Source organism: Somniosus microcephalus, chromosome 10 (genome assembly GCF_052327205.1).
Source record: "Somniosus microcephalus isolate GS21.2 chromosome 10, FLI_Smic_1.0, whole genome shotgun sequence".
Classification (NCBI taxonomy): domain Eukaryota; kingdom Metazoa; phylum Chordata; class Chondrichthyes; order Squaliformes; family Somniosidae; genus Somniosus; species Somniosus microcephalus.
The window spans coordinates 207728461-207747596 of NC_140996.1; the positions used below are offsets into that span (position 1 = coordinate 207728461).

Genomic DNA, 19136 nt, shown 5'->3' on the forward strand with positions numbered 1-19136 from the left:
TAATACCCAGTCTAAGATGGCCTGATCTCTAGTTGGTTCCTCAAGATATTGGTCCAGGAAACCATCCCGTATACACTCCAGGAATTCCTCCTCCACAGTATTGTTACTAATTTGGTTAGCCCAATCTATATGTAAATTAAAGTCACCCATGATAACTGCTGTGCCCTTATTGCACGCTTCTCTAATTTCCCTTTTAATGCCATCCCCGACCTCCGCATTACTGTTTGGAGGTCTATATACCACTCCCACTAACGTTTTCTGCCCCATGGTATTACTCAGTTCTACCCATACAGATTCCACATCATCAGAGCTAATATCCTTCCTTACAATTGTGTTAATCCCCTCTTTAACCAGCAATGCTACCCCACCTCCTTTTCTTTTTTGCCTATCTTTCCTGAATATTGAATACCCCTGGATGTTGAGTTCACAGCCTTGGCCACCCTGGAGCCATGTTTCCGTAATCCCAATCATATCAAATTTGTTTACCTCCATTTGCGCAGCTAATTCATCCACCTTATTACGAATGCTCCTCGCATTAAGACACAAAGCCTTCAGGTTTGTTTTTTTAACGCTCTTAGATCTTTTAGAATTATTATTTACTGTGGCCATGTTTGATTTAAACCCTTTTTTTCTCCTTCAAGTAATCATCCAATTCCCTTTTGAAGGCTACTATTGACTTGGGATTATAAAGAATTCCAAGTTCAAAACGCTGCTGGTATCATAACTGTCCATAAATGAGAAGCAAAGCAACTCATTCATTCTCCACAGACTGATTTTGGACGGCAATATAAAACTACATGCAAAGCAAAAGGAATTATCCATTACAGAAATGCTCTGGAACCTGACCTGCTCCCCTAGCCAGGTTTCCAAACAAAATATCTTTTTTTTTAAAAACCTTACTTCTGAGGTGATTTTAGCAATTGGGCAGCTTTCTACAGCAGGTTACAGGAGGGAAAGGTTGAAGATATCAATTGAAAGGGAACAGTAAATGAATAATCCTCCTTCACTTAAAAAAAAATCAATTCATGTAAGGTGTTATTTCGTTCCTCACCTTTATCACATTTCATAATTGTATCCCTTCCATTCATGCTTTTTTTCCCCCTCGGATTAGGCTGGTCTCTAGCAGTTTGGATTTTTAAACTCTCGGGGCGATTTTAACCCTACTCGCTCAGCAGAAACCTGGTGAGTGGGCCGTTAAAATTGCCCTGGCTCTTACCGGTCCGAAAGCCGCCATGATCGCAACATCTGCAATTTTAACCTGCTCTCCTGACCAGGCAGCAAGGACAGGCGCCCGGAGCCAACAGGGTCCTTCTTTACATACGCATTGACATGAATCTTGTCATTCGTGTGGAAATGACTTAGGAAATAATACTGGGCAGCCTGCTGGTGGCGCTGTCCAGGGAGAGTATAAATACTCGGGCATGGGCTCAGCTTGCTCAGGACATTCTTTAACAGGAACTAGTGAAGGACACAACTAGATCTCCATATTGAAAAACAGTTGATTAAAGCCTTGTTTAATACTCAGACCAAGTGCCGAGTAGTTTTCTTACGTCACGCATGTTGTGGCCTGATGACATCATTGAGACCTGACTGTATTTTTAACTCAGGCCTGAGCGGGAAAACTGTTTCCAATGGCTGAAGGGTCGGTAACCAGAGGCCACAGATTTAAGGTGATTGGCAAAAGAACCAGAGGCGACATGAGGGAAAAACTTTTTAACGCAACGAGTGGTTAGGATTTGGAATGTGCTGCCTGATAGGGTGGTGGATATAGATTCAATAATAGCCTTCAAAAGGGAATTGAATAAATACTTGAAGGAGAAAAAACTGCAGGGATATGGGGAAAGAGTGGGGGGGTGGGACTGACTGGATTGCTCTTCAAAAGAGCCGGCACAACAGGCCGAATAGCCTCCTTCTGTGCTGCACTATTCTATGCTTCTATGAATCCACCTGGAGTTAAAATCGGGGCCTGATATTTCTTCCTAAATTTGCGGACTGACCAGCAGTGTCACCGCTGAACAAAACTGAATATAAAAGCAACAAAATGAAGTCGCTTCACAACTGATGTTCTTTCTTTGCCACCTGATTGCAAAATTACAACAGGATACCTCACATTTATCTGTGTTGAACTGCACCTAAACTTACAGGCTGCTACTCACAGACTGAGCTGCCTACTTGCAATTCCACAACTCCCATCACTGGGCATTGAGCATAGATCTAGAGGATGCATAGGCAGTATTGGATAAGGAGAATGTTACAGTGCTGGAGAGAGGGTGTCCTGGAGGGGTCAAGGACAGAATCTATTTGGTTAGAGTTGGAGGGAGGGCTTCAGCTTCCTGGGGCATTGGGGCCGGTTCTGGGGGAGGTGGGACCTGTACAGGCCGGACGGGTTTCACCTCAACAGAGCCGGCACCAATATCCTCACGGGGAGGATTGCGAGTGCTGTTGGGGAGGGTTTAAGCTAAGTTGGCAGGGGGGTGGGCACCAGGATGTAGCATTAGAAAGGAGAAACAAAGGGCACAAAGGATTGGGAGAGACAGAGGTGGGGTCAGACTAAGAGAGAACACAGGTACAGTGTATGTATGTGAATGCACAAAGCATAGTAAACAAGGTTGGTGAGCTGCAGGCGCAAATAGCCACGTGGGAATATGATGTCGTGGCAATAACGGAGACCTGAGGAGGACTGCAGCAAATTACAGGAGCATATTAATAAACTTGCAAAACGGGCATATAATTGGCAAATGAAGTTCAACACGGATAAATGTGAGGTATTACATTTTGGTAGGAAGAATAGGGAGGTCACTTATCCCTTGGAGGGTGCGAGTCTAGGTGGGGTAGAGGAACAAAGGGATCTCGGAGTACAAATACACAAATCACTAAAAGTTGCGACACAGGTTAGCAAGGCCATAAAAAAGCAAACCAAGCACTACAGTTTATTTCTAGAGGGATAGAATTGAAAAGTAGGGAAGTTATGCTAAACCTGTATCGAACCTTGGTTAGACCACACTTAGAGTACTGTGTACAGTTCTGGTCGCCATATTATAAAAAGGATATAGAGGCACTGGAGAGGGTGCAGAGAAGATTTACAAGGATGATACCAGAAATGCGAGGGTATACATATTAGGAAAGGATGAACAGGCTGGGTCTCTTTTCTCTTGAAAAAAGGCTGAGGGGTGACCTCATAGAGATCTTTAAAATTATGAAAGGTTTTGATAGAGCGGATACAGAGAGAATGTTTCTACTTGTGGGGAAGAGCATAACTAGAGACCATCAATATAAGATAGTCACCAAGAAATCCAATAGGGAATTCAGAAGAAACTTCTTTACCCAGAGAGTGGTGAGAATGTGGAACTCGCTACCACAGGGAGTGGTTGAAGTGAAAAGTATAGATGCATTTAAGGGGGTAATAAAGAGGGTTGATGAGGGCAATGCGGTTGATGTGATGTACATGGATTTCCCAAAGGCGTTTGACAAAGGGCTATATAATAGGCTTGCCAGCAAAGTTGAAGCCCATGGAATAAAAGGGACAGTGGCAGTATGGATACAAAATTGGCTAAGTGACAGGAAACAGAGAGTAGTGGTGAACGGTTGTTTTTCGGACTGGAGGAAGGTATATAGTGGTGTTCCCCAGGGGTTGGTTCTAGGACCACTGGTTTTCTTGATATATATTAATGACTTGGATGTGGGTGTACAGGGCACAATTTCAAAATTTGCAGATGACACAAAACTTGGAAGTATATTGAACAGTGAGGGCGATAGTGATAGACTTCAAGAAGACATAGACAGGCTGGTGGAATGGGCGGACACGTGACAGATGAAATTTAACACAGAAAAGTGTGAAGTGATACATTTTGGTAGAAAGAATGAGGAGAGGAAATATAAACTGAAGGGTACAATCCTAAAGGGGGTGCATGAACAGAGAGACCTGGGGGTATATGTGCACAAATCATTGAAGTTGGCAGGGCAGGTTGAGAAAGCAGTTAAAAAAGCTTATGGGATCCTGGGCTTCATGAATAGAGGTATAGAGTATAAAAGCGTAGAAATTATGATTAACCAAAACACTGGTTCGGCCTCAACTGGAGTACTGTGTCCAATTCTGGGCACCGCACTTTAGGAAGGATGTGAAGGCTTTAGAGGGGGTGCAGAAAAGATTTACGAGGATGATTCCAGGGATGAGGGATTTCAGTTACATGGATAGACTGGAGAAGCTGGGGTTGTTCTCTTTGGAGCAGAGAAGATTAAGAGATTTGATAGAGGTGTTCAAAATCATGAGGGGGTCTGGTGAACAGAGTAGATAGAGGGAAACTGTTCCCATTGGCAGGAGGGTTGAGAACCAGAGGGGACAGATTTAAGGTGATTGGCAAAAGAATCAAGAGCGACATAAGAAAAAACTTTTTTTTACACAGCGAGTGGTTAGGATCTGGAATGCACTGCCTGAAAGGGTGCTGGAGGCAGACTCAATCACGGCTTTCAAAAGGGAGTTAGAGCAGTACCTGAAGGAATTTTTTTTGCAGGGCTACGGGGAAAGGGTGGGGGAGTGGGTCTAGCTGAGGTGCTCCTGCAGGGAGCCGGCACGGGTTTGACAGGCTGAATGGCCTCCTACTGTGCCTACCATTCTATGATACGGGTATAAAATGAACAAGCTTCAAGCAAGAATAGAAATTAAAGCTCAATATAGAGTAGAGCATATGTAGAATAGATTCTCCGCAAAAACAGTCGAGTCTGAGGTGACTTACTCCATTAGAAAGCTGCCCTTTTCTATTACTGTAGCTGCACTAGTTTCTGTTGCATCAAATCTGCCCTGTTTACACTGTGGAGCGATTTGATAACAATGGGAAATGGCACGTGCAATTTATCCAAAGTAGCTACTGTGCATTTGTGAATCTCACGCTTGGTGAAAAAATGATATTTATTGAAAGCTTGGCCACTTTGACCATGGGCAGTCTGTTGAAAGCACCCAGGAATGTATCCCAAAATGGTAGGTCAGACTGTGGCAAATTTGGTTTACCAGTAAGCCGGTGGCAGCAGTTCACGTCGAAGGCTGCCAATGGAAAACTTATCCCAGGAGGATTTTGCTGTGTGTCAGTTGGTAGCACCCTCCCCTGAGTCAGAAGGTTGTGGGTTCAGGTCTCAATCCAGAGACTTGAGCACAAAAATCTAGTCTGACACTCCAGTGCAGTACTGAGGGAGTACTACACTGTCGGCGGTGCCATCTTTCAGGTGAGACGTTAAACCGAGGCCCCGTCTGCCCTCTCAGGTGGACGTAACAATCCTATGGCAGTATTTTGAAGAAGAGCAGGGGAGTTATCCCTGATGTAAACAGGGCAGATTTGGCGCAACAGAAACTAGTGCAGCTATTTATCCCTCAATCAAACATCACTAAAACAGATTACATAGAAACATAGAAAAATAGGAGCAGGAGTAGGCCATTCGGCCCTTCGAGCCTGCTCCGCCATTCAATATGATAATGGCTGATCCTCTATCTCAATACCATATTCCCGCTCTCTCCCCCATACCCCTTGATGCCTTTTGTGTCTAGAAATCTATCTATCTCCTTCTTAAATATATTCAGTGACTTGGTCGCCACAGCCTTCTGTGGTAGAGAATTCCACAGGTTCACCACCCTCTGAGTGAAGAAATTTCTCCTCATCTCAGTCCTAAATGTCCTACCCCGTATCCTGAGACTGTGACCCCTTGTTCTATTACCCCCAGCCAGGGGAAACATCCTCCCTGCATCCAGTCTGTCTAACCCTGTCAGAATTTTATACGTTTCAATGAGATCCCCTCTCATTCTTCTAAACTCTAGTGAATACAGGCCTAGTTGACCCAATCTCTCCTCATACGACAGTCCTGCCATCCCAGGAATCAGTCTGGTGAACCTTCGCTGCACTCCCTCTATGGCAAGTATATCCTTTCTTAGGTAAGGAGACCAAAACTGCACACAGTACTCCAGGTGTGGTCTCACCAAGGCCCTGTACAACTGTAGTAAGACATCCTTGCTCCTGTACTCAAATCCTCTTGCAATGAAGGCCAACATACCATTTGCCTTCCTAATTGCTTGCTGCACCTGCATGTTTGCTTTCAGTGACTGGTGTACAAAGACACTCAGGTCCCTTTGTACATCAACATTTCCCAATCTATCACCATTTAAATAATACTCTACCTTTCCGTTTTTCCTACCGAAGTGGATAACTTCACATTTATCCACATTATATTGCATCTGCCATGTATTTGCCTGCTCACTCAACGGGGTAGATTTTCCTGGAGCCGTCAGGCAGGGTTTCAGGCATGTGGGGAGGGGGGGGGGGGGAAATCCTGAATTCGGGGGTCCCGACACCATCCCGTCCAAAACCCACCTCCACGTAAGTTTCAGAGGAGGCGGGTACCTGCCCCGCACTGGGACCCGCCGACCCGAAGCGGGAAGGGGATTAGTGCCAATTAACTGCCTGTTAACAGGTAGTTAACAGGCAGTTTTTAGCCTAATCCCTATTTTGAGGGGTTTCGTGTGGGATTCCCGACGGCTCCAAACCACGCCAGGTTAGAGCAGGCGGGCCGTCGGGTTGAAGGACTTGGAGGGGTCGCGATGTCTGTGTTCAGGTGAGTGATGGGTGCATGAGTGTAAAGGTAAGTGTGTTTGGTGTGTCTAAAGTGTGTAAAGAAGTTTAAATTACCTGTACTTACCTTAACAGCCTTTCTTCCTCTAGGTTTCGGGAGTCCATCACTCAGCCGGCACTGGAAGCAAAATGGCTGCGATCTGTCAAAAGTGACAGCCTTCAGCTTTCATTGCCGGTGACAGTTCTAACTGAGTCTGTGTAGAAGGACTCAGGTTAGAAGTCAGGCTGTCAGTGTTTGACAGCTTCAAACAGCTGTGAAACACTGATATTTCATCTGTCAAGAACTCTTGACAGATGAAATTTTAGTCTGTGACGTCACCTGTTGCTGGGTGGCCCTTAATTGGCCTGCTGAGCCCGCTGGGCGGGCTTAAGGTCAATCAAGGGAAAATCGCGCGGATTGGCCGGACGTCGATGTAGGCGGGACTAAAACCCGAAAGTTGAAGTCCCGCCTCCTTCCCGACAGCTTCAGGAAAATCTACCCCAACTTGTCCAAATCGCCTTGAAGCCTCTTTGAATCCTCCTCACAACTCACAATCCCACCTAGTTTTGTGTCGTCAGCAAACTTGGAAATATTACATTTGGTTCCCTCATCCAAATCATTGCTATATATTGTGAGTAGCTGGGGCCCAAGCACTGAGTGCTGCTGGAGTTTTGCTAAGTGGGAGAAAAATCATTTAAGTGTATTTTGTGAATTTTAGTGTGTTAAGAAGTCAATTATTTGAAGTAAGTTTAATTTTTTAAGGGTTTTTTAAACTCTTGGGCAGTTTAAACAGGAAGTAGAATCCGGGTATAAAAGGGGAGGGGCTAGTGCGGTGCACGGAGTGCTTTGTGCATTGAGTGCTGCTGGAGTTTTGCTAAGTGGGAGAGTTCGGATAAGTGGGAGGTGAGGGTGTGTTTTTTGCTCTGTTTTGTTCCCCACTCCCAGGCTTAGACAGCACTGCGGAGGCGGAGCAGCGAGACGAGTCAACCAAACAGGCCCCACAGACAGTATTCAAGGAGGAGGTTGGTGATCAGCTGGTTGGTTGGTTTTCTTCCTTCTCTTCTCTTTCATACCTTTAAGTTGGTAAGTCCTATTGAATAGTGGTGTGATATTATCATATATATCCGGGCAGGGTCTTCATAACTAATAATAAGAAATTTAATTAATTATATAGAATGGAGCAGGTGATGTGTTACTGTTGCGAGATGTGGGAGCCGGTGAACCCCATTGAGGCTAACGGTGATTACATCTGCGACAAGTGTTTGCTGCTAGAGGAACTCAAGTTCCATGTTATGGAGCTTGAGACCGAGCTTCGGACACTGCGACACATCAGGGAGGGGGAGAAGTTCCTGGACTCTATGTTTCAGGAGATGGTCACACCTATGAAGTTAATTACTGCAGATGTAGTCCATGGTCAGGGACAGGACGGTGTGACTACGAGTGAGGAAGGTACAGGGATCCAGGATGTAGTGTTGAAGGAGACGCAGCCCTTGTTCTTGTCCAGCAGGATCGAGGTTCTTACTCCCTGTGAGGGCGGGAGCGGGGACTGCAGGGAGGATGAGCAACCTGGCCACAGCACCGTGGTACAGGGGGCCATTCAAGTGGAGGGAGTAAAAAGAAATGTTGTAGTGGTAGGGGATAGTATCATTAGGGGGATAGATAGGGTTCTCTGCAGTCAAGAGCGGGAGTCCCGAAGGCTGTGTTGCCTGCCTGGTGCCAGGGTTAAGGACATCTCTTCTGGGCTGGAAAGAAACTTGCAGTGGGAGGGGGAGGATCCAGTTGTCGTGGTCCATGTTGGTACAAACGACGTAGATAGGACAAGGAAGATGGTTCTGTTAAAGGAGTATGAGCAGCTAGGGGTCAAATTAAAAAACAGAACCTCAAGGGTAATAATCTCTGGGTTATTACCTGAGCCACGAGCGAATTTGGCTAGGCTAAATAAAATTAAAGAGTTAAATGCGTGGCTCAAAGACTGGTGTGGGAGAAATGGGTTTTGCTTCTTGGGACACTGGCACCAGTACTGGGACAGGAGGGAGCTGTTCTGTTGGGACGGACTCCACTTGGCCAGTGCTGGGACTAGAGTCCTGGCGAATCATATAACTAGGGCTGTAGAGAGGGCTTTAAACTAATTAGTGGGGGGGAGGTTTCTAGAGAGCAAATAATAGAAATGACAACAGAGAAGGTCATAGACTTAGGTAGCAGTGGGGGAATTAAAAAACAGAATGTGTCAGGAAGGGACAGAAGGTATGGAGTAAAAAGTAAAGTAATAAAAAGGGAAAAAACAGGAACTAAGTGTTACAAAACATATTTGAAAGTTCTTTATCTGAATGCACGTAGCATTCGTAACAAAATGAATGAGTTAACGGCACAAATAATGACATATGGGTATGATCTTGTGGCCATTACAGAAACATGGCTGCAGGGTGACCATGACTGGGAATTAAACATACCAGGTTATTTAACAATCAGGAAGGACAGGCAGGAAGGGAGAGGAGGTGGGGTGGCTATGTTAATAAAGGAAGGAATCACTATAATAGAGAAATGATATTGGGTCAAAGGAGCAGGATAGTGAAACAGTTTGGGTGGAGGTAAGGAATAATAAGGGGAAAAAAACACTAGTGGGTGTAGTCTATAGGCCTCCGAACAGTTGCAACTCTGTTGGACGGAGTATTAATCAGGAAATAGTTCAGGCTTGTAATAAGGGAACAGCTATAATTATGGGGGATTTTAATTATCATATTAACTGGACAAATCAAATTGGGCAGAGCAGCCTTGAGGAAGAGTTCATTGAGTGTATTAGGGATGGGTTTCTTGAGCAGTATGTAACTGAACCGACCAGGGGGCAAGCAACCTTAGATCTGGTCCTGTGTAATGAGACGGGATTAATTAAAAATGTCCTAGTAAAGGATCCCCTTGGAATGAGTGACCATAACATGGTTGAATTCCATATTCAATTAGAGGGTGAGAAGGTTGGATCTCAAACAAGCGTGCTGAGCTTGAATAAAGGAGACTATGAAGGTATGAGAGCGGAATTAATTAGAGTGGACTGGGAAAATAGATTAAAGGGTAAGACGGTACATGACCAGTGGTGTACATTTAAGGAGTTATTTTACAACTTCCAAAAAAAATATATTCCACTGAGGAAAAAAGGGTGTAAAAGAAAAGATAGCCATCCGTGGCTAAGTAAAGTAATTAAGGATAGTATCCGACTAAAAACAAGGGCATATAAGGTAGCCAAATCTAGTGGGAGGATGGAAGATTGGGAAGTCTTTAAAAGACAGCAAAAAATAACAAAAAGATTGATTAAGAAAGGGAAGATAGATTATGAAAGTAAATTAGCAAAAAATATAAAAACAGACAGTAAAAGTTTCTATAGTTATATAAAAAGAAAAAGGGTGGCTAAAGTAAATGTTGGTCCCTTAGAGGATGAGACCGGGAAATTAATGGTGGGAAACATGGAGATGGCAAAAACACTGAACAATTATTTTGTATCAGTCTTTACAGTAGAGGACACTAAGAATATCCCAACACTGGACAAACAGGGGGCTCTAGGGGGGGAGGAACTAAATACAATTAAAATCACTAAGGAAGTGGTACTTGGTAAAATAATGGGACTCAAGGCGGATAAATCCCCTGGACCTGATGGCTTGCATCCTAGGGTCTTGAGGGAAGTAGCGGTAGGGATTGTGGATGCATTGGTAATAATTTTCCAAAACTCACTGGACTCAGCAAAGGTCCCGGCAGATTGGAAAACTGCTAATGTAACACCCTTATTTAAAAAGGGTAGTAGGCAGAAGGCTGGAAACTATAGACCTGTTAGCCTAACATCTGTGGTTGGTAAAATGTTAGAGTCCATTATTAAGGAGACAGTAACGGGACATTTGGATAAACATAATTTAATAGGGCAAACTCAGCATGGTTTCATGAAGGGGAAGTCATGTTTAACAAATTTGCTTGAGTTCTTTGAGGAAGTAACATACAGGGTGGATAAAGGGGAACCAGTGGACGTAGTGTATTTAGACTTCCAAAAGGCATTTGACAAGGTGCCACACAAAAGATTATTGCTCAAGATAAAAAATCACGGGATTGGGGGTAATATTCTGGCGTGGGTGGAGGATTGGCTCTCTAACAGAAAGCAGAGAGTTGGGATAAATGGTTCGTTCTCAGATTGGCAACCAGTAACTAGTGGTGTTCCGCAGGGGTCAGTGCTGGGTCCCCAACTCTTTACAATCTATATTAATGATTTGGAGGAGGGGACCGAGTGTAACATATCAAAGTTTGCAGATGATACAAAGATGGGATGGAAAGTAGTGAGTGAGGAGGACATAAAAAACCTGCAAAGGGACATAGACAGGCTAAGTAAGTGGGCAGAGATTTGGCAGATGGAATACAATACTGGAAAGTGTGAGGTTATGCACTTTGGCAGGAAAAATCATAGAGCAAGTTATTATCTTAATGGCAAGAAACTGGAAAGTACTGTAGTACAAAGGGATCTGGGGGTCCTGGTGCACGAAACTCAAAAAGTTAGTATGCAGGTGCAGCAAGTGATTAAGAAGGCCAATGGAATGTTGGCTTTTATTGCTAGGGGGTTGGAATATAAAAACAGGGAGGTATTGCTGCAGTTGTACAAGGTATTGGTGAGGCCGCACCTGGAATACTGCATACAGTTTTGGTGTCCATACTTAAGAAAAGACATACTTGCTCTCGAGTCAGTACAAAGAAGGTTCACTCGGTTAATCCCGGGGATGAGGGGGTGGTCATATGAGGAGAGGTTGAGTAGATTGGGACTCTACTCATTGGAGTTCAGAAGAATGAGAGGCGATCTTATTGAAACATATAAGATTGTGAAGGGGCTTGATCGGGTGGATGCGGTGAGGATGTTCCCAATGATGGGTGAAACTAGAACTAGGGGGCATAATCTTAAAATAAGGGGCTGCTCATTCAAAACTGAGATGAGGAGAAACTTCTTCACTCAGAGGGTGGTAGGTTTGTGGAATTTGCTGCCCCAGAAAGCTGTGGAAGCTACATCATTAAATAAATTTAAAACAGAAATAGATAGTTTCCTAGAAGTAAAGGGAATTAAGGGTTACGGGGAGCGGGCAGGAAATTGGACATGAGTCTAGGTTCGGAATGGTCATGGCCCTGTGGGTAGTGGAGTGGGCCCAGGGGCCGTGTAGCCTTGTTCTGCTCCTACTGTGTTCTAATTCTGTTAGATTTCAGGAGATGGTTTTATTCCTGTTCCTGGCTGGGGTGGAGATCGCCTTTACAGAAGGTAAGTACTGTAGAAAATATAGGGACAGAGTGATCTCCTGGAAGAATTTCGATCGCCTAGATGGGTCGGAGAGGAATTTCCCAGATTTTTTTCTCCCAAATTGGCCATTGGGTCTTTATCTGGTTTTTCGCCTCTCCCGGGAGATCACATGGGTTCGGGGGGATGCAGAGTGATAGAAGATTTGAGGTTAGGATCAGATCAGCCATGATCTTATTGAATGGTGGAGCAGGCTCGAGGGGCCGATTGGCCTACTCCTGCTCCTATTTCTTATGTTCTTATGTACCCCACTAGTCACCGCCTGCCACCCCGAAAAAGACCCATTTATTCCTACTCTGGTTCCTGTCTGTTAACCAATTTTCAATCCATGCCAGTATATTACCCCCAATCCCATATGCTTTAATTTTGCACACTAACCTCTTATGTGGGACTTTATCAAAGGTCTTCTGAAAACCCAAATACACCACATCCACTGGTTCTCCCTTATCTATTCTGCCAGTTACATCCTCAATAAACTCCAGTAGGTTTGTCAAACACAATTTCCTTTTCATAAATCCATGTTGACTTTATCTAATCTCATTGATATTTTCTAAGTGTCCTAAGATTATCTGGTCATTATCGCATTGCTGTTTGTGGGAGCTTACTGTGTGCAAATTGGCTGCCGCGTTTCCTATATTACACTTCAAAAAGTACTTCATTGGCTGTAAAGCGCTTTGGGACGTCCGGTGGTCGCTGTATAAATCTTTTTCTTTCCTTCACAATGACAGCATCGAATTGTTTATATCACAGGGCTGATGCCGACAGCAGAATTGCTGCTGGAGGGAACCCTGCTGTACAAAAAGGAGGATGAGCTGATCAAATAGTTCACAAGACTCAACAATTGCTCTACTGTGGGCCTGTGGAGGGAAGGGAAGCGTCAGTTGTCTGTAGGATATCAGGCCAAGGTTGAATGGTGGAGATGTGAGAGGGATAAATATTTTAGGAATTTTGCTCAAGCACATCTAGATGTCAGGAAGTGATTATGCAGGACCTTCCCTCAGCAGATTAAATAGGTGGGTAGACTACATGATAGGAGAGGCCGTGCAAGGTTTGTGATGGTGACGGGGAAGGTGGTCCATTCGCATTTCATGCTTTATGTTCTCGTTCACCCACCGCTTTATGTAACCGGCCTCAAAATTGTTAAATTAAATTTTAAAATGTTACTGTAAGCAGCGGGAGGTTGTAAAGTGTTGGTAGAGGAAGAAAGAGGAAAGTATAAAGACATGGGCCTAGAAATTCAGTGGGCTGCGCCACCCGTTAGCGCCTTAAGAGGGCGCTAAGTGGGTCGCAAGCCACTGGCCAGACCTCCCGCTAAATTCAGCGGGACGCTAGTGGTGGCGCTAGCCGTTAGCGCTGCGCTGCTACCGATGACATCATCGGTGTTCGCAGTGCCCCGCTGACGCCCCGGCCGCGATATTTAGATGCGCCCCCTGATTCAATGCCGGACGCTATGTGCGACCGGTTCAGGGGGGCCTACCTGCGGCGGTGGAGGCGCAAATTAAAGGAGGTGCGGGGCGGCCATTTTTGTTGCTGGCCGCCTGCCAGCACCTCTCTGCGCTGCCGTCCCCGGCCTCCTGAACCCCGCCTCTCCCCCCACCGCGGAGTGCCGACTGCCTTCCAAGAGCCCGGCACGTCTCTTCGGTGCCGGGCTCTTTTGCCGGCACTCGCGATCCTCGGGGGCCCAGCTGGGCCCCAGATCGCACTGAACAAGGCCCCTCCCCTTTAAGAAGGGGAGGAAGGCCGGCAGTACCGCAGTGCGATGTGCCGCAGCGTGTGGTGCTGCGGCACGCTGCGCAGCGATATTCAGTCGCAGCGCCCCAAGAGGGATGCGGGGCGCCTCCAGTAGCGCCGCGCTTCCCTTTGGGGCGCTCCAACTGAATTTCCGGCGGGCGGCCGCAAATGCTTCCGGGGCGCTTCTTTTAGCACCCAGGAGAGGCTAGCGCCCGAAACGGGGCTATAGTCAATTTCTAGGCCATGAGTTTTTGGGGTCTGATTACATACACCCACTGAACGCTACAGTTGGGGTACAAGCAGTACCATCACAGAATAAATCATAGCTTTTAAACAGATTCTTAACGCTCATGAATGAATACACACCCTCTTGGCTATACAGAGTGTCCGGAGTCCATCTGTGGCATACTGGTTTAGGTAATTCTGGGTTTTGTTCCGGATTTTCCTTGTGCGTTTGCCTGTGCTGTTCTCTTAAAAGTTGAAAAGAAAAAGACCAATTAATTTGCAAGAAAAAAAAAACCAACATTGCACACGCTGCACAGTTGCCTAGACAACCTCAAAACATTATAGCAATGATTAAGATGCTTAAGACAGGTCATAGTAAATGATGTTTTTTAACAAAATTATTTCACAAGACTCTGCCACACAACTGAACAAACTAACACACTCTTTTTGGAAGAGGATCATTAAGCTTCCTTCCCCCTCCGCAACCCCCAATCTAATTAAGTCATCCCGATTGCCTCGGGCATCTGCCTCCAGCCAGAGCATTGGCGCAGTTTGGGCCACAGGCAGTTTTCTAGTCTCAATGCGTTATTAGCCACAAGAAGCACATTTCTAGTGGAGCGAGCGTGTCTCAGTCACTTTATCTTCTGTTCTCACCTGAGGGCAATGCTTCACTCCAGCAATCCCGGTCGAGAACATATGGATCTCACTGACCGAAGGGGGGGAAATGCAGGCAGGAATGACCTGCGATCCCAACTCGCGACGTGATGGGAAGCTCCCCGCCAAGTCAGTGAATGATGGCGCAAACTGATCAATTGTAATTAACGCACTGGCCCCAATATTTCACGCTGGGTTCGAGTCAAAGGAAGAACTGCTGCATTAAGCATCTCCTGCAACACTGGAACTTCTTCACATTTTTCAAATCACAAATGCTTTCTATTATTTAATGTGCAGCTGGCAGAGCTGTCGGCAGCGACAGAAAGAAAATCCGTCAGAACTTCAGGAGTCGAATGCAGTCATTTGGAGTATGTCCAATTAGACGGTTATTTTTCAGTTTTAAGTGTTGTCAATACATCTCTTTTTAATTTGGTTTTAATGTTGCTTCTACAGCTTTCTGTTCTAATGTTACAGATACATCTTTACCATATGACTTTTATGATTAACTTGATGCTGCAGTGGCACACATTGCAGTTGGGATAACAACAAACAAGATGGCGAGAACGTCTGAGGTTTAACCACAACTTGCATTTATATAGCGCCTTTAACAACGACAACTTAGATTTATATAGCGCCTCTAATGTAATAAAACGTCCCAAGGCGCTTCAGAGGAGCATAATTCGACAAAAATTGGCACCTAACCAGAGAAGGAGACATTAGAACAGGTGAGCAAAGAGGTAGGTTTTAAGGAGCATCTTAAGAGAGAGAGGTGGAGAGGTTCGCTTGGGTGGATGGTGGGTGGGCCCCTTTAATTTGATCGGTGCTCAACAAGTGGGCGAGAAATCCGGCGGTTCCTCCATGGAGATGGGCTAGAAGGAAGATTTTTGGGTGGGGTGAGGCACAGGAGGTAAAACTTTACTTTGCCAGGGTGCACAGCAGTCGGCAGTGGATCAGCCATCTATTATACACCCTGCCTCGTTTTGCTTTCCATTGCTACCGTCCATTTGTGACCCCACCCCCGCCCCCCCACCCCCCAAAGTTAACTTCGACCGAGAGTAACCGGCCGCACGCGAGGAATTTTATGGAGCCAGGAGGCGCATTCATTAACATCGCGTCGGAAAGATTGCATCTCCAACAATGCAGCACGGCCTCAATACTGCACTGGAAAACATGCCAATTGTTGCCGTTTTGGGGATCCAGTTAGCTTGTTACCATTTTCTGACAAAAATCAGTGCAACCAGCCCATTTTCCCCGCCCAGCCCAGCTCCTCTCGCCAGAATAAGTCTGTCTCCTCTCTGTGCTGGTCGCAGTGCTGATGGTTGGGATCACCACCTTTGTATACTGTAGGCAGGTTCTCTTTAGAAGTTCCAGCTATAGTGCCCGCAATGCCCACCATTAAGTGGCTGGGAGCGGTGCGGAGAGGAATCAGGAACCCATTCTGGTGCATTAACCACTGGACCCAGGAGGGAGCTTGAGGATGGAGCCGGGTTGGGAGGGGCAAATGGATGGAAATAGAGAGAAGGGGTAAATGGATGGAAATAGAGAGAAGGGGAAAATGGATGGAAATAGAGAGAAGGGGAAAATGGATGGAAATAGAGAGAAGGGGAAAATGGATGGAAATAGAGAGAAGGGGTAAATGGATGGAAATAGAGAGAAGGGGAAAATGGATGGAAATAGAGAGAAGGGGTAAATGGATGGAAATAGAGAGAAGGGGAAAATGGATGGAAATAGAGAGAAGGGGAAAATGGATGGAAATAGAGAGAAGGGGTAAATGGATGGAAATAGAGAGAAGGGGAAAATGGATGGAAATAGAGAGAAGGGGTAAATGGATGGAAATAGAGAGAAGGGGAAAATGGATGGAAATAGAGAGAAGGGGAAAATGGATGGAAATAGAGAGAAGGGGTAAATGGATGGAAATAGAGAGAAGGGGAAAATGGATGGAAATAGAGAGAAGGGGAAAATGGATGATAACGAAGGGGAGCAAGAAAGGAGCAGGAACTGAGCAGGAGTGGCGAAGAGAGAAGTTGGGAGGGGCACTTTGCGGCGTGGAAGGAGAATGCCAGCATTAAACTGAGAGGGGCCAGGGGGGGGATGGTGGTAGAGAAGAGTACCAGCTTGAACTTGGGAAGTTCAGAAGATTAACTGAGTTGAGGGGGAAGGAGGGGAAAGATTGCAACACTGCATTGACAGGGCAGAGGGAGAAGAGTGCCAGGACCAATTGGGAAGGTTGGATGAGAAGACCATGGGGGAAAAATTTGGTTGATTTGCGCTAACAGGGCGCAAAGCAACTAGCTCCCGGGCGCGGCGCCGCCAATGCCGCCCGCAAAATTCAGCGGGAGGTTAGCGGCGGCGGTAACCATTAGCGTCCCGCTGCGCCGCCGGTGATGACATCATCGCCATGCGCAGCGCCCCGGCCGCGATCTTTGGTAGCGTCCCCTGACTTACCGCTGGACGCTATGTTCAACAGAGTCAGGGGGGCCTACCTGCGGCCGGGGAGACGCCGGGCGGCCATTTTTGTTGCTGGCCGCCTGTCAGCACCTGCCCCCGTTGCCGTCCCCGGCTTCCTCTGCAGCCCCCCCCCACGGAGTGCCAGCTGCTCTTTTGCCGACACTCCGATCCCTGGTGGCCCAGTTGGGCCCCGGGTCGCGCAGTGCAAGACCCCTCCCCTTTTAGAAGGGGAGGAAGGCCTACACTACTGCTGCGCGACGTGCCGCAGCGCCGCGATATTCCCTCGCAGTGCCCCAAGAGGGAGGCGGGGCGCTTCTAGTAGTGCCCCACTCCCCTCTTGGGGCGCTACCGATGAATTTCGGCCACAGGGGCCCCGGTGAAGTTAGCGCCCCAAAGGGGGCGCGACTCAATTTTCCCCCCATTGTCTTTGTGAAAGGGTGGGAAGTTGGATGAAGTACCTTGTTTCTGTGAACTGAACCTGTAGGGAGTGGATTGCCCTTGTAATGTGGGACGGTAGGTGGTTGGGTATGAGGCAGCGACAAGGTAAGTTTTGGGTAAGTGATGGTCCGGCTGTTGAAAATCCAATTGTTCCTTTGTTTTTCTTCTTTTTAAGATTTAAAATCTATTAATTGTGCAGTATGAACATGCTAAAAATGCATGATTTGTAATGTAGAAATTCAAGTTGTTCCAGAGAACATTCTCCTCCCTGCTAGAAATGCACCATCAATTTTATGGCTTCAACATTTGGATTTCCCCAACAGGCTTTCATGTACTTATGTTTTTGCTTCCAATACAAATGACGGAATGTTGTGAATACTTACAGCTTAAGTTATAAAGTCCAAGGAACTATCTGTTCTCGCATATTAGGGTGGTTTTTGAGTGATCAGCTTTTGGAGCCCTCGTCACCTTTTTTGTTGTTGAGGCTGTTGGTCAGCTTTTGCTAATTTTCTAGGCTGGTATCATAGAAACATAGAAAACATAGAAAAATAGGAGCAGGAATAGGCCATTCGGCCCTTCGAGCCTGCTCCGCTATTCAATGAGATCATGGCTGATCCTCTATCTCAATACAGGAAACTTTGTGATATCCGGCACCGACGGGACCGAGCTGTTGCCGTCCCATCAAAACTGCCGGACAAACCAGCGCTAATGTTGAAACATACGGAGCTTTTGAGCTCCGTATCTGGCAACAAACCCTGTTGCTTAGCAACAGCTTCTAAACAGTCGGCCTTGCAAGCGTCTCTGTAGCTTAGCAACAGCTTCAGCTAGACCTTGCAGAGCCTGACTGGTGAAAAAAAAGCAGCGAAAAGAAAAAAAACTTACTGAACCGACACCTGAATTTTGCCGGTGGATCGAGCATTCCGGACAGTTAACCTCCGGATAAACCAAAGTTTCCTGTACCATATTCCCGCTCTCTCCCCATACCCCTTGATGCCTTTCGTGTCTATCGATGCTGGCGAGTCAATCTAGACAATCTACTCAAATCCTGGAGTGGGGCTTGACTCAGGGGAGAATACATGACAAATTGACACCTATTCCATAGATTGTTAAATCTTCACTGCATTAGAGAGTCTGTTCCATACATTGATGTTTAAATCTTTACTGCATGGAGTAGCGGTCTATTCCATTATGCTCATTAAGTTAACTCGTAAAAAGCAAAAACCCTGTCTAACATAATCCTTTGTAGTGGTTGCAAACCATTTTGAAGCAGAATTTATATTATAAAACTGCGTTACTTTCATTTAATGGGATCTGCCTTGCCGAGTGCACCATGAAAACATACAGGCCCAGATTTTGCTGGAGTGGGGCATCTTGTGGTGTGCCCCGTTAGTTAAGACTTGTTCGTGCATGTTTAAAATGTTTTTGTCCATAAAGTTTCTAGAAGTGCGAGCCGACAACAGCGCAGCGAGGGCAACAGGGCATCTGGGATCTTGATGAACAGTGGGACCAACAGTCTATCTCCTTAACCGATGAGATTTAAGGATTGAGAAATAAACAGAGGAAGGACTGCGGAGGAGGGTGAATTAGAGTGGGTGAATTCAATGTCACATCAGGCACAGAATGAGAAATAAAGAGAGGGAAATAAGATTAGATTTTGAGAGAGAGAGAGAGAGAAGGGAAAGAGCCAGAAAGGAAAAGCAAGAATTTTTTTTTTAATTTGTTAAAATCTGCTAAAACAACT

The 19136-nt window shown here is 45.9% G+C and overlaps 1 protein-coding gene across 2 annotated transcripts in view; it reads right to left on the minus strand.

The window, feature by feature from the left end:
* The window catches only part of atp10a (ATPase phospholipid transporting 10A), a 231026-nt gene that overhangs the window by 42454 nt on the left and 169436 nt on the right, over positions 1 to 19136 (minus strand). For both annotated transcript variants that reach the window (XM_085999543.1, XM_085999544.1), the window contains exon 11: positions 13997 to 14100. In XM_085999543.1, the coding sequence (XP_085855669.1) occupies positions 13997 to 14100 (104 nt within the window). The remainder of the gene's footprint in view (positions 1 to 13996; positions 14101 to 19136) is intronic.